The sequence below is a fragment of the Amblyomma mixtum genome, chromosome 2 (genome assembly GCF_055824585.1).
Source record: "Amblyomma mixtum isolate Tamu chromosome 2, ASM5582458v1, whole genome shotgun sequence".
Classification (NCBI taxonomy): domain Eukaryota; kingdom Metazoa; phylum Arthropoda; class Arachnida; order Ixodida; family Ixodidae; genus Amblyomma; species Amblyomma mixtum.
Genome location: NC_143013.1, coordinates 27796258 through 27812548, shown reverse-complemented (window position 1 = coordinate 27812548; position 16291 = coordinate 27796258). Strand labels below are relative to the sequence as shown.

At 46.8% G+C, this 16291-nt stretch overlaps 1 protein-coding gene across 2 annotated transcripts in view; it reads left to right on the top strand.

Annotated features, from left to right (window-relative positions):
• LOC149358774 (uncharacterized) overlaps positions 1-16291 on the top strand; it is a 161720-nt gene that overhangs the window by 142552 nt on the left and 2877 nt on the right. For both annotated transcript variants that reach the window (XM_089570960.1, XM_089570959.1), the window contains exon 7: positions 3527-3671. In XM_089570960.1, the coding sequence (XP_089427086.1) occupies positions 3527-3671 (145 nt within the window). The remainder of the gene's footprint in view (positions 1-3526; positions 3672-16291) is intronic.

Genomic DNA, 16291 nt, shown 5'->3' with positions numbered 1-16291 from the left:
CCAATGGCTGTTCAGTTTGCCACTTACCAGGCTAGCCAGCAGGGCTGCACGCTTGTGTGGAAAGCAGTGACACATGCTGTTTTATCGCATTTGATCTCCATTTGCCTATGACTGATGGCCTCGTGATTGCACCATTGTGTGTCTGTTGCTTTGAGCTGTGCATATACTGCAATGCCAATACTGCGTGAAACACTGTAGACATGCATCTTGCTGCTTTGGCTAACCATAGTAGTGTTGACTTAATTTGGAGTCGACTTTTTAATTTTTTTTGGCCGGTGAGAGCTGGAAATTGGAGGGAGGGGTAGGGGGTCGACTTGTATTTGGAGTAGACTTATATGCACCAATGTACGGTATTTATTCGTTTATCTTTACTGTCAATTCCACCACGTCCAAGGTAGGAGTGCATAACAAAGAAAGCAAGAAAATCCTCATTATCAGAGAGACAGAACAAGTAAAATCAAATACGAGGTGCCATCAGTGTGTACGACCCTTTTAGTTATGCAGAAAGATAGAAACTGCTCCCAGGATTTTGCATTGAGAACTTGGTTTGGAAGACTATTCCAGTCCCTTAAGAGGGAAAAATATCTCTGGTACTGCGGAACTGTAGGTTGAAAGTTCCACTTGTCACAGCCCTTATGGTGCACGTAGAGGCAGGTTGAGGTGAAGGGTAGAGAGGGCGGTTATTCGCTGAAGGCGGGATGCAATGCTTGTCATTCATTCTGCTCTGTGTATACAGTCTAACTCAAATATATCGGACTCAAAGGGGATCACAAAGTAGCTCAATACATCGATAATTCCATCTGTAAGAAATGGCAATAGGTACACTTATCTGTAGCTTACTAGCAAGAATATATTGCTGCCATGCTAGCGACGCGCTTCCAATGATGTGCCTCCCGCCAGCGTGTTGGTAGCGCACCATTTGTTAGGCATTTGTTGGCCCAACTTGCGTTGTATCGAAGCTGTAGCGGACAATCTTTTTCAGTTAACCACTGCCAATCATAAGATGCCTAATCCTGTTACCAGTACGCTATGACCAGCATAATCGCTCATTCACATAAAGGTACAGTTGGTTTCCGCAACGCCTGTGGCAGTGAAATATGCCCGGCAAGGGCTATCGCTAGGCCAAAGATGCAGTGTGGAAAATGGGTGCAAGGTTTCGAAGGCCATCCTCAGGTACACCCATGTTCACCTAATCGCACGGTTTCACAACACTGGCGCTGCTTGCAGGGGGGTGCCCAAGGCTGTGCAGCCAACTCGTCTCGGCTCGAGAAAAAGGTTCCAAGAGCGCTTGTTAGGAGAAGCAACAGTTGCTGGGACGCAGGGCACTGTTCACTGTATCAAGCGACTGGTGAAATTGTAGTTCGATATACTGCGCTATCTTCCTTTACAGTAAAACCTCGTTAATTCGAACTCGGTTTATTCGAAATCCCGCGTAATTCGAAGGTTTTCGGCGGTCACAACAGTTTCCATGCAAAAAATTTGAACAGCCAGCGCGCCCCTATCCGGATAATACGTAGGTTTAAACCGTGGCCTCCGTGATTCGCAAAAAGAAAAATGTGTTGCCAGTCTCTGAGGCCAGTATAGTTGAGTTGCCGGAGTGGCAGCCACGCGGCACTGTAAATCAATTTTCGGTTTCCGGTGGTTTGTTGTGCCTCAGCGATCTGCACAGTCGAGTACTAGTCTCGGAGGCTAGCTTTAGTTGACAAAGCAACAACCAGGTGCCACTAGGTCACAATTTTTCTGGCTCCGTTTCCGTTGTTTGTCTAGCTCGTGGCAGGCGCTGCTCGTAGTGTTTTGATTGTTTGGTGCCGCGATCAAACGTGTTCTGTGTTCAGGCGCGTTTATACTCCGACGTAGCGTGCGCGCGTGTGCGGCACGGCGATGATCGCGGACGTGTCCGACGGCTTCAGCGCACTCTGACCACACCGTGGAGCATGTCTCTATTTCGCGCCGAGCACGCCGAAGCCGCCCACCCAGAATGCACTGCACATGCCTCCCGCGCCACTCCTCCCCTATACCCACTTCGTCACTCACCTCCTCTCCCAGGCGGCATGTCGAACGAAGATCAAAGGGTGGCAGAAGAACGAGCCCCCCCCCCTCCCGTAGCCACAAGTAGAAGTCGCCGGAGCGCCTGGCATAGCGTTGCCGATCTGACGTATCCGACCACAACCGGCTCTCGCCCGCGCGCCGAAGTATATACGCGTCTCTAACTACCACGCCAAGCAGTCGCGCATCGATGACTACTTCAAGTGACCGTTTTTCAGACAAAATAAAGGTGCAGTGTTGATGCAGCCATGTTTCGTATGTTTATTTCTCATTTTTCGTCAATTTTTGATAATTCGAAAACCTGGTTAATTCGATGATTTTTCGCGGTCCGACGGACTTCGAATTAACGAGGTTCTACTGTACCTTTTACACAGGATTTTAAAATGGATAATCTGTGTTCGATGTAGCCAATAATTCGAATTATCCGGGCTCGATATATCCAGGCTCAACTCAATGTTTCAACCGCCGATGTAAGTCATCGTCAACTTGCTGTAACGATGATAGTCAGTCAGCAAAGCACTAGCTGCAGGCCAGTATGACTCGTGAATGACCAGCCAATCTTGCCGTTTGTCGTGCTTGCTATATGCTTTGCAGCTGCTTGAAATTGGCAGGTCTGTGTCGCATATTTTGGAGCTTATGTTTCCATTGACACTGGGGCCTGGCTGCTCATGTTAGTGACCAGCACAAAAATAGGTTTTTGCTTCTAGTAGCTCGTGCAATTATTTTGTTAAAACTAAATTTATTATATGTTGGCTTCCATAGCAGCTAAAAAAAAATGCAGTGCTTTGCTACCAGTGTTTGTGGGCTGTAGCCATTACATGTATAACATTAATTTATTACTGTCTTTTGGCTTCCATGAGTTCTGGTTTTGACCTGCAAAATCGATTAAGATTTTCTAGTTACCTGAAATTTGATTAAACGACACTTTCAAAGTGCGCAGTGAATTAAAGGTTTAAGTAGCTCCTTACTGCTACCTTCAGTAGAAAGCTATATATTGCAGATGTAGACTTGCCTGTGCGGCTGAAACTTGGAGGCTAAAGAAAGGGTTTGACTTGAGATTTAAGAAACTGAAAGAGAGCAGCATGGATTAGAGACTCTAGCAAGCATGAGTTAGTGATGTCCTGTCTGAAATCAAAAGTGATGTCTCAGAATAAGAGTCCAAGGAAAGGGAATTAGTTGGAGCTGGAGCGGCCAGGTTCGAAAATTTGCTGGTGTAGGGAGGCCGTGGCTGGAGGAGAACTGAGATAATTAGGGATTTTTAGGAAAGGCCTTTGCATTACAGGAGAACTAAATTGGCTGGTGGGTATAAAAGGTGAGATTAGGAAGATTGCGGGGATTGGGTGGCTTCAGCTGACTTAGGGCAGGGTGGACTGTAGACAGCTGGGAGATGTCATCCTGCAGTGGACATAGATGGGCTGATGATGTTGAATTTATACCCTTGTTTTTCCTTGCTGATGTGACCCACGTTAACTCTGTGCAGATAAACCGGCCCTTGGCAATGCGAAAGGAGAGCATCCAGACTCGCAAGCGCAAGCCCAAGGGCAAGACCACTCCTGACGGCAAGTCACCAGTGGGCCCCGAAAATCTCTGCACGTCTACGAAAGTTGAAAAGGAAGAATCTATGGGTAAGTGCCATGCTGACCTAATGCTCCTGGTGTACTTGCTGTGATGCTGCCGTTCATTGACACAACTGGAGGCCGGAAAACTCAGGACATTGTCTTGCTCTCACTTAGTGAAACGGCTGTTTCATGAAAGGCTCTGTACTTAAAATCCTAAAGGCGCACCGATTTCAACTCCATCCAATTTTCGTTCTTTGCAAAGTTTGATTGTTTTGTTTTTTGTAGTTCTGTTGACATTTGTTTGGCAGTGAAAGGTATGTTTTTACAGTGGATTTTGGCATTGAAAGCAGAATAACATGCGATCCAAACTTGTGACGTTCATGCGCCAATAAATACTAATGACCTTCAATATCGGTGTCTGGAAATTAATGGCATTGTGGTCTAGTCTCGCGAGATCGGCAAACAAAAAAAAAAGGGGGACCTTATGCACTTAACTAATGGCTCCACGATCTTTTTGTAATTCTGATGGGGTGCAATCCTTACATGAAAGCCACATTTTTCAGTTCAATTTTCCATGTCTATTCTGGGGGAATTACTTTATTGTACCATACAGTCTCTCTACTCCATGCCTCCCTAGTAAATGAAGTGATTTGGTTCCATCCATATCATTCTCAATTCTTGTAACTTCTTAACTTTTTAACGAGTATAGACACCTAATTTTGGTGGCATGTTTTCTTCTCTATAATGATGTGGAAGACACTACTGTACATGAATCACTACGTGGTATTTGCCTACGACCGCTAAATCTATAACCGAATTTTTCTGTCATGCTGTTTCGGTTTCAGCAGCCAAATGATGGCTGTGACGTCAAAGAGAGGTTATAGGTCATGTGAGGCATGGAAAAACTGTGACATACCATATTTACCTGATTCCAACGCGCGCCCAATTTGCGGCACCAAAAAAAAAAATTTCAAGCCCCGATGGGCCAGCTCATCTTCAAGGTCGGGAAACCTCCCCGCTTGCAGACCATGGCAGCCTTTGCTTGACATTTTGCACTCAAAGATTGACTTTTTCAGTCTTTGCCAGTTGTGAACACAAAGTCTCTGGCGCACCAAAATGACGGGCAGCATTCCTATTGCCACTCTGTTCTGTGTGCAGAATAACTTTGCGTTTAAAGCTATTCTCATGGCGGACATGACGTCTCTTCGTGGCCGCTGCATCCATTCTCAAAAACAATGTCGCACGGAGAACCCACCGGAGAACACCACCGTCACGCTACGGACGACACTATAGCTTGCTACTCACGTCGTAAACGCAGCAAAAGCGAGGCAAGGCGGTTCGTCCCATGAATTCTTTTGTGCCATGCTTGCTGGCAGAAATGGCAAGCACCACACCAGTTGAGAATGGCTCCTGCGATGCAGAAAATGAAGAGCAAACGTGCTCCCATGGTTGCCAGCAGTTAATTAGCTCCCACATCGTATAATGGCGATTACGGTGGGCAGCTACGGGGCAGTTTCGGTTTGTACCCGAATCCAACGCACATGCGATTTAAGACCTATTTTCCCCCAAAAAAGGTGCGCGTTGGAATTGGGTAAATGCGGTAATCGCTGCTTCATCGTTTTAATTCACTAGAGTGCTGAAGCCAGCCTTGCTCCAGAGCCGGAATGACAACGTATGTGTAGAAGCACCGATTATATTGCAGTTTTTCATGCCTCACACGACCTATAACCACATTTTGACGTCACAGCCATCCCACAACTCCTTCAATAGGAGTTAGCAGTATTGTAAATACAGTCCAACCTCGTTATAAAGAAGTCGCATTTTGCGCGGAAATTCGTTCGTTATATCCAATATTCGTTATAAAAGTATGCACTCAAATTCCCGCAGAAAAGGTCGCTAATAAGCCCAAGTAAAGAGTACTTTAAGATGGACAGCACAGGGTTGAAAAAATGCACTATTTTTGAATTTAAAGCGTGGTATAAGCATATGAAACCTCGCCTTACATTTCGTACTGGAAAGCAAGAGCGAACTCACAAATCGGGATGCATGGCCAGGTGCAAAAACTGATTTATTTAAAAAACGACGTAATCTCCGTTTGGCGGCACTTCACGCTATTTGACAGGTTATATTTCTCGACGAAATCAACACAGAGCAGCGCTTTCCCGATGTCAGCTGATATGGCCACAGGTAGGTTCTCGAGGTACCCCCTCAACTTCCTGGCCATGTCAGCGGCCTCGGCGCTGCTGAGAGCTCGCACTTCGCCATCTTCACATGCATCGCTGTTTCTAGCATCATCTGCAGAAACCACCTGATCAGCAATTTCTTGGTCAGTCAGTTCGGGCGCCACAGCCAAGTTGTCATCTGCACAGATGAATTCCTCGAACGTAACGTTCGGAACCGCCAGCTGACGCCATGTCGTCTCGCCGAAATTGTCCGCTTGCCTCCCAGTTGCATGCGGAAGCTTTCTGCCTACTTCTCGCAGTTCTCGGCGCCAACGGCTGCTTCTTCGCCAGACAAGACGTGGCAAACAATCCGATGGCGGTCATTAAATCGCTGCAGCCAGCCACTGCTTGCATGAAAGTCATTGTGGCCTCTGACGGAAGTGAGACTTCTCGTCTTCATTTGAAGGACGGCACCAGACACAGGCAGGTTACGCGCTATAACGTCCTTGAACCATGCAAACAAGGCATCTTCAACATCCTGTCTTGCTGTCATTCTTCACAGCGCCTGCAGAGTGGGCGTTTGCAATCTTTGCCTTGCACTCAAGACAACCATCTTATCTAGATAGATAAGAGTGCTAGGCGCAACACCGAAGCCCGTGGCAATGACTTTTCCTTGCGCCCGCTGTCAACTGCCCTGAATATCTTTATCTTCGTTTCAAGACGCGTTCCGCGACGGCGTCTACAGATTGAACTGCAGAGATAGCGCGCGCGGGTCTGAAATTGTGACTGCGGGGGTGGCCGGGGGGGTGGCCGGGGAGCGGGCGTCGGTTCGATCACGTGCCAGTCACGTGCTAGGCAGCCGTTGATACTAGATTCATTCGCTCTCCCTAGATGGCGTCTCGTGCGGAAGCGCGGGTGATTCAAACACATTTTAGGTGCGCGCGCTTCAAAAGATCAAAATTTAGCGTGTTTTGAGATTTTTCCTACTTGTTTGCGCATTTTGAGCCCCGTGAATACAAAAACTGCTTCGTTATAACCGATACAGTGTCAAATTTTGAATTTTTCGTTTCGTTATACAGATAGAACTCCCTTAAAAATAAAGCATGTCCAACCAAACTTTTCTTTCACTTCGTTATATCCGATAATTCGTTGTATCCGTGTTTGTTATAACGAGGTTCGACTGTAATAGTAAACCTCTTAAAGCTTTCTCGTAATACCCTTAAGGCGGAGATTAAGTGCCCCTTCAGATTTTTTCATATACCCTGTCCCCTCAAAATGAACATAATATCAACCTCTTTACTTGTGGAGATGTTTAAGCTTTTTCTTTTTTTTCTACATCGTTCCTTTGAGTATGATGAATTTCTCAAAACATAGAACTACACCAGAATTGTCTTGCCTCTGTTAAAGCGGGTCTAAATATTTCATCATTTAGAGTTTGGGACAAGGTGCATTATTTCTCCCGGGCTGAACTTCTCTGAGGCTGCAGCCAGCTCTTCCCCCTTATCTGGACTTGGCGTTCTTATCGCATACAGTGGCTATGAAACCATGAGGTGTCCCTTGCACAGTTGATGGGCTATCTTCATGCTGACCTAAACCAGAGGTCCGTGATACGTTATCTCTGCTTCCAGCTAGGTTGGAGACCATTGATATCTTTCTTATCTCTCTGCTTTTGAGGCAGGCCACTCGTGTTTTTGTCAGGTGCAGACAGTACGTGCACCAAAAGACTTCACGTTTGTCCCCTTTTTTCTGCCTTGATCTTGCCCTCTAGAATGGCTCTGCTGTGCTTTTCTTTTTTTCATAGCTCACCATTGATGAGGCCTAAATCTTTTTGGGATGACCCTTTCTATTGAACAAGCATGTTTGAAGAGACTCATGGTGAAATTAAGGGGGGAAGGGGGTCTCGTACCAAGAATTTTTATTAATGAAGTCACAATTATGAAGTCTTCAGGGAACATATATTTTTGTATGCAGACTCCAAAGGTGCCATTTAATTTGCTGTAGAGCAAGTCCTTGTGCACCCACTTCATATGTTATGTAAGAGTTTTAAGAAATTCTGCTGCAGGGAACTAGCTAAATGCATTCCATTAGTTTTTCTTGACATCAAGGAATGAAACAAAGGGAAAAGTATCCTGCCTATCATAGAACATAAGTTGTAGGGTATTGAAGTTGTAACTTCAGAAAACAAACGATTTTATTCCTGTACTGAAGTAGCAGCTTCACTACCGTATAAATAGGGAAGATGATAATTTCATCTTTATTGCGTTCAGTGATGCTGCTGAAAACCAATGGCAAAGGACCAAAAGGAAAACCAAAGGACCTCAACATCCCTGATAAGTTGCTCTTCAAGGTTCTGTGAATACTGCAAGCCTCTCCAAGCCTTTAGCTTTTGAGCAGCTAGCTGCTTATTCGAAAACCTGGAAGCTGTTGACAAAAACTTTCAGCAGCAAGAAAAAAGAAAAGCTTCACCATTTTAGACTTCTGTTAAACAGCATACCTCGCACAGTAGTGGTCGGCTCTGTAAGCTCCCCCAGTATTCTCTTTTGTCATCATCCATTGGATCAGCAGATGCCGCTGAGTCTTCAGAAGTAGCAGCTTGTAGCAGAAGTAGCTTGTTTTTCCTTTCTGTACTTTACTCTGTAATTTGCCACCCCCCTGAGCAATGTAACGGGTGACGGGGCCACGTCAGGCAAAAAATGAATTGCCTTTTGTCCCGTCACCTCTGACAAATCGATGTCAAAATAAACTTCACTTCTTCACTTCTAAAACTTCAATATGCTAGGAGCTGCCAACTGATTTCAAATAAAAGCTTATCGCTTTTTAGCGGTATGTGATGAAGCTCCGCAGGGAACGCAGCTACGAGCTCGGCCAGATGGGCAATACTGATGAGATGCCGGTGTATTTTGACATGCTGAGGGCATGCACAGTTAATGAAGTAGGAGCTGTAGAAGTGAAGGTGAAGATGACAGGGTACGAGAAGCAGCGTGTCGGAGTGATGCTGTGCACAACATCCTGCCGGCCAAAAGCTGTTGTCATACATATCCTCATGCCAAAAACATGCCAAAAAAATGAATGATTTCCTAAAGTTGTCATTGTAAGAGTCCAGGAGAAAGGTTGAATGACAGCAGAGCTGATGTCTGTCTGGATTTGAGTCATTTGGCAATAGCTCCCGGGAGCATTGCTCGGCAGACCTGCAGGCACGTGGTCAATGCTCCTGTTGGACGTGTTTTGCAGCCATCTTAAAGGGGCCCAGAAACACAATCTTAGTTAACTGTTTTGCCTGTTGATTGCATACAGTGAGTTATAATGGTGCTATTAGCGTCGGTAATACCGCGTACATTCCGTTTTTTTAATATTTTAATGTCCTCCCAAAAACAACTTCATGGCTCTGATGGTGTCGCCACACAGTGGCGGGTTTTTAGCAGCGGATATGACATCACCTGGCGCGAGCTTGATGACCGGACAAACAGTAAATATACTGCAAATTGTGTGAATAAATAGAGACACATTTTGTCACCTGTCTGCGTTTTATATTAGATCAACAAAAACAACTTGTTCGTCTTAGATAAAAGCCCTGCAAAGCAAGTAAAATAAAAATACACCACCAGGGGCGCTCTGGCATGGAAACAACGCTGCCAGTCTCACAGAGAGCAGGCAACCATGGAGTACAAACTTCCGCGACGTGCTCTGGCTGGCTGTTTTGATTGGTTGCGCCAGGTGCCGTCATTGGGAGAGCGAAATAGGAGTGGGAAGCCCCGCCAAAATCGAGTTGAGGGCAGCGTTTTGTTTGCTTGTATTTTGAAATTTCTACACTGAATAACTCCCATTCCTGTGCATCGATTCCTGTAATTCTTTTTAAGTCAGCATCTGTGTGACATAAAGAACCCACCTGAAGTATAGCCGGTATTCCCTCAGGCAGTGTTTCGCAGCCCCTTTAATACGGAGGTAAAGACCAAGCTTCTGAGCAGCAATTGCGACTTGATTGTGGTTCCAGGCAGCATGCAGCCAGTGCTGCAGCCCCTCAACGTTTTAGTCAACAAACCGTTTAAAGCTAATCTCCGACAGGAGTACGAGTCATCATCATCATCATCAGCCTGACTACGCCCACTGCAGGGCAAAGGCCTCTCCCATGGCTCTCCTATTAACCCTCTCCTTCGCCAGTTCCGACCACCGTATTCCTGCAAATTTCTTAATGTCATCCGCCCACCTAACTTTCTGCCGCCCCCTTCTACGCTTGCCTTCTCTTGGAATCCACTCTGTTACCCTTAAGGTCCAGGCGTTATCTTGCCTTCACATTACAGTCGACTACTGATTTTTCAGACTCTCTAGGGACCGTGAAAACGACCGAAAAATCGGGCAATCCGGAAAATCAAATTTCACCGAAAAAATCACTAACTTATTACCAATATGCCGGAGGAAGCAGGCAGCTTTATTGCACACATTCTAAAGCTCCTCATGACTATATTTCGTTGTGCGATGTACCGTATAAACGCGTATAAGGGTCGCACTTTTTTTTCCAGATTTGAGGGCCAATTTTCAAGGCACGGACTATGCACGCGATGTGCGAAAAAAAATTTTTTTTTTTAAGTGAAAACACACCAACCAGGGAATGAGCGACATTTATTCTACGTTCAGTTGTCACTCGCGGAGTATTTCGACTCTTGAGCTGGTGCTGTGCTCTGGTGCATGCTCATCCCAAAAGAAGCCACACAGAGGAGCAGCTCTTCTTCCAGTTCGGGAAACTCGCACGGCTTGCCTCGGAAAGCGCGCTTTTAGCAGCTTGTGTTTCTCTTTTGGTTGCCCCATCATCGGACGTGCTTCTCGGCCACATCGAATTTCCTGCCCGCCGCACGCTTACCGTGTTTCGAGAGCTAACTACAGTATAATCTCATTACAAGAGACCTCGATGGTGCCCAGGGTTTTGGTCTGTTGTAAGGGAAGTCTGTAGAATCCAAATACTGTTACAACAGACTTTGGTCTATAACCACGCATTAGTCTGTTATAAACAGAATAAACTACAAGCAATGCCTGCCGACAACAAAAGCTTTAGGTTTGAAGGTTTGAAGGTTTATTTCCGCTGAAGGTTTATTGTCCACTTAACACTTCTGAAAGAAGTTGGTCAACTTTGGCTGAACTGAATATGTAACAGCTTTTGACACTAATCGTGCCTCCATTAGCACAAGGCGATTTACTTCGTCAGGTGCAGCATTTTGCTCGAAAAACGATTTCAAGCCTTCGATGTGCTGCAGTGCTTCGGAGGTGGTAACCTTTCGAGGGACAGTGCCACCTTCGTCCTCTTCATCTTCCTGCTCTTCTATGGCAGGCACTTTCCTGACTTGGGCAACAATTTTGTCGTCCGTCAACTGTTCCGTGCCGACTAATTCAGCATCCACGTCCGCATACTCCGTAAAGTCTTGCGTGCCGAATGCTTCTTGCACAGCTGCCCATAGCGCTGGATCTGGCTGGTCTGGATCCTCTGCCAGAGGTGCTGGTGGCTCATTGTTGCTCAAAATAAATCCAGCTTTATGAAAACAATTCTTTATAATATTTGCATCGAGTTGCTCCCACAAAGCTGAAATTATTTGTACAGCAAATTTTAAGTCTATCACAGACTCCCTCTTCTGCTGCATGTCATAGAGCAGGCGCTCTGCAAGGCGAGTGCGGTATCTGGCCTTCAGAGAGTGAACAACACCCTGGTCTATTGGCTGCGCTCTGGATGTTGTGCCAGGAGGAAAGTACAGCACTTTGGTGGCCTGCAGCTCTGGTACTTGCATATGGCTCGAGCAGTTGTCCAGGAACAGTACCACATTCCTCTTCTCTTTCCTCATCTTGCTGTCAAAGTTCAGCAGCCATTTGTTGAAGATGTCCTTTGTCATCCAGGCACTTTTATTTGACTCCCAGTCTACAGGAACATGCACTTTGCGCAAGCACAAAGGCCTTTTAGATTTTCCTATGACAAGGAGCTTTACTTTTTCGCTCCCATCCATATTGCAGCACAGAAGAATGCTCACACGTTCTTTGGATTGTTTCCCTCCGTGACATGAATCTGCAGAGAAAGCGAGCGTCTTTCCCGGTCTCAGCTTATAGAAAAGTCCGCTTTCGTCAGCGTTGAAAATGTCCCGCGGAGCGTAGCCCGCAAGCAGACCCGGCAGCGAATGGTCTTTCCAGCCCGCCACCACACTGTCGTCGACGCTGTCCGACTCTCCAGAAATGCACTTAAAGGCGATTCCGTGCCGCGATTTGAAACGGTTTAGCCACCCTTCACTGCATTTGAAGTCGTTGTGGTCTAAAACGACGGCAAGTTGTTCCGCCCGTTTCCGTAGCAGAAAACCATTCACGGGTATGTTTCGAGAACGGGCGTCATGGAGCCATACCAGCAGCGACTCTTCGACGTCCGGATACGAAGCCTCGCGGAATCGAAACCTCTTAGGTTGCAGGTCGCCGGTCACCTGCTTTGTCAGGATCGCATCTTTGTTCTTGATGATCGTGTGGACGGTCTGTTTCGATAGGCCAAAAGCCTCTGCGACGTCCGACTGCTTCTTCCCCTTTTCGACTTGCTCAATAATTTGCAGCTTTTCCTTCAGGGATATTTGCTTCCGTTTCTTTGACTGCGAAGCCTGAGAAGGCCCTGCAGTCACTGAATCTTCCGCATCCATCCTGTCCACACACTAACTACCACGCACGCGGGCAGGTCAGGCGAAACGTGAAAAGAAGCCGCTGTAAGCACATGGGCAGGTCAGGCTGAACAAGCCGCTGCGTGAATACGAAACGTGCGCTAACAGTAACTTCCGGAAACAGCGAAAAAAAAAAAAAAAGCCACTGCGTGAATACGAAACGTGCGCTAACAATAACTTCCGGAAACAGCGAAAAAAAAAAAAGCCACTGCGTGAATACGAAACGTGCGCAATCAGGGCCATCTTCCGCACAGCAGCATGCAGCAGCCTGTAACTTCCGAGGCGTGCGTCCGAAATCCAGCCGCGCGGCGCACTGTCTTAAGCAGTTTGCTTATCTCTGTCTGTTCGGCTTACTGTTTACCGAGTAGTTATTTCGGAAGTCAGAGCACGCGAGTGTGGCAGATACGCTGTTTTATCGCTTTCAATCTCCTTCCAGCTGTTGGCCTTCTGAGGCGCATGCCGCGATGTCAGCCGACCGCGGACCAGCAGATAAAAATGCGATAAGAATCGTGAACAGCGTGACGCCTACGCGCTCCGCTGCTCAAATTTCCTTTCATCGCTCTTGCTTGCCTAGGTCGTCGTCCATCATTGCATCATGGACGATTCTAGCATTTTTTCGTTACCACCCGGTCCCAAACGCGACAAACGAAAATTCGAGCAGCGCGTATATGCCGCACAGCTTGAATTTTTTTCACCGCCTCTGTACGTCGAAAAAGTGCTTTGAGAAAAGTTTACTGTACTGCTCCAGTGGTCCATAAAAGAAAGGTGAGTGGGCACTGGATCACGAAAAAGTAGTGACCGAGGTGCGTGCAGCAGGCAATTTTTGCTTGGCCAGTCTGGCTGAAAGAGGAGCAGAAGTTGTCGATTTATGTTTAAAGTCAGTCTCTGTTTTCTTTTTTTTCTTTTTTCGGCGAGCCGCGGCTGCGAGCTGAGCATTGACAGTTTACGTTCGGAGTTTGTTGGTACGCAGCAGCTGTAGACGGCGATAGCAAAATGGCACCCGCCATCATTGCTTTTGCCGGCCGCGATCCGAGGACCGTTTGAAAATAAGCCGCATTTACTGCCAAAAAGTCCGCTGTAATGAAGTGCGAATTCAAATTATCTCCAAAATCTGGTCCGTTCTATCCGAGTGTCCGTTGTAGCTGAATCCGCAGTAGGCGAAGTTCAGTCAATAGAAAAAAAGAGGAAAACCGACCAAACTTCGCAAATCGGTATGTTATATCCGAATATCCGTTGTAGCCGGATCTGTTGTAACGAGATTATACTGTACCAGCCGTGCAGCTTAAGGTGCTTGCACAACGCGATAAAACTGCAATGCTCGGCGGCAGCACGCAAAAGCCACAATCGCATCTATTACGGCGAACGTGCTAACATGCCACAAAAAGCTGGAGCTGGTGATGCTGATGCCGATGGGGGTAGCAGAAAATCGTGGCGGAGAAAAAGTTGTTTATGATGATAACGGCCTCGGGCGCCATCCATGGACGGCACTTGGAAGCTCCTGTGCTCGCACCGTGGCCGCCGCGATCTGCTCCGGCGGCACGCCAAAAGCGCGCTTCGATCGCGGAGGCCACGGCGCGCGCATAGCCTCCGCGATCGTATTCGCGTTCCTAATTCGGGACGAAAGACTACGGTTCAAGTTCGTGCGGCGGAAGACATTCAAGAACAGTACGAATTCGTAACCACACGGGCGCAATGTGCCGACTTGTGCAGAATTTCAGCATCGCAAGTTAAGAGGCTCCCTTCAAGCTTGAATTTCATTTTGTTTGGTCAAGTTTTCGATCTCTCCTGCAGTTTGAATTCATGAGGTTGCGCTCTAAACATTATATGGCGGCTTGGGTACTGGCGGCGAGTGCGAACGAGGTCCGAAAAATCGAGTGGTCAGTTGTGGTGCGTCCGAAATTTCAAGCGCTCTTATACATTGGCTCTATGGGCCATGTCGCGGTGCTGCGAAAAAGTCCGAATAATCAAGCACGTCCGAAAAATCAGGCGTCCGAATTTTCGGTCGTCGACTGTACATGCCCTGCCCAAGCCCTCATAGAAGGTTGCGGCCAAGTACTACACCAGGGTGTCTTCTGGAAGAAGACACGCTGGTGTCCAGAAGAAGACACCAATGAGAAAGCTGCAGAAAATGTCCCCGTCAACCATTGCAAGATGGATTTCGGATGCATGGAAGTTTGTCCGGGTTGATGTGGCCAAGTTGCTTAAAAAGTGTTTGATTACAAACCACTTCGACAGCCTGCTTTGGGACGCTGAGAGCAGCAGCTGAAGTAGTGCGACAAACTCGAAAGGCAGTGGGAGTGACTGAGTATCAGACAAAAGCTGTGGTTTCACTGTGTGTACCTATGTTTTTCTTTTGAATGTTTGCCAAATGAAACATTATTTTTTGCCCCGTCTCGTCGAGATATAGCAGCAAGAACATTGCACTTCACTTCCAGCCGCCGAACGTTATGTTGGTTTTTCAACCCTTGGACCAGAGGATTATCCGTGTGGTGAAGGTTAGCTGTAGAAAACATCTGATTAAACGGCTCCTGTATAGAACCTGAGGACTGGAAGAGACCTAAAAATCGACTTCTTGGGCGCCCGTCTATGCCGAGTGGGCTGTGGAATGATGTCAAAAACGAAACTATGCAGAACTGCTTCCAATATTTTGGTCTCTGCTTTTCTGGAAAATATGGAGCAAATTCTATGTCAGGTGAGCCCGATGAGGCCGTCGCTAACCTTGGTGATTTTTGGATCTAATTGTTCAAATATACTGGTGCTGTTTGTGATGGGGCAGTCGTAGGCTCGTAGGTGATTTCATCTCCGCGGACGACGTCATTGAAACCACAGGAGAGCTTGCTGACGAAGCCATTATTGCTGATGTCACAGATAACTAGGACGTCAGTGGTGCAAATTGACGAGGACTCGAGAGAACCCGTGCCCATGTTCTCCGCGCACTCAGTGTGGTTCGTCAATATTGCACGTCGATAGAAGGCTGCGGTCTCAGCTGTTCGGAGTCCAATGATAACATTGAAAAATGCGTTTTCTCCGAGGCAATGAATATGAAGAAACATAATAAATTCACGACTTTTATGCTCGGTAATCTACATGCAGTAAGTGGCTATCATACAAATAGATATTATGGTGTTGCATTTACTGCTACTTTTATATGGAATTATACATTATATTGAATTCATAGGCATTTTTTTTTTGCTGCCCCCCTCCCCTTCTTGACCTTTTCGTTCTGTGGTCATAGATGCGCATGCGCTCACTGTCTTCTTTTTTTGAACTCAACAAACATGCACGTCAATAAACATAGTTTGAGTCGGCGCCTATCCTGTCATGTCTTTATATGTATTCGTCTAAACATGTAGCACTGTTTAACCCTTTGAAGGTTTTTGCCGTATATGTACGGCGGCGGTTTTCTGTCCCGCAAGATCTTTGCCGTACGGGTACGGTTTCGATCTTCCATTTGAAATTTTGCGCCAAAAGAACAATGCGTGCTTACTGGGGGGTGCTGCCACCTCTTAGGACTTACAAGAAGTGTTTGAATTTTGTGCTGCCTTCTTACGGAGATAAGCAGAACTTATCGTCACAGACTGTGGCAACACCCCTTTTGTAGTTTTGGTTTCGCTGCGTGATCGCAACGGAGTCGCGCGAAATTTGAGTTTCTTTTTGTCAGCACTATCTTGCAGGGGCTGCTGAAGTTGATTTCTATCTTTATTGGCGCTGCTCTTAGCTTGCTTATCACCGTTGCTCGCGAGGTATTCTCGCCCTCTGTGGCAACGCACCTACGCGGTTTCGATTCCGCCGCGGGATCGCAACAGAGTGGCGCGAAACGTGTTTTCTCTTTGTGGGCACTGTTTTGCAGAGG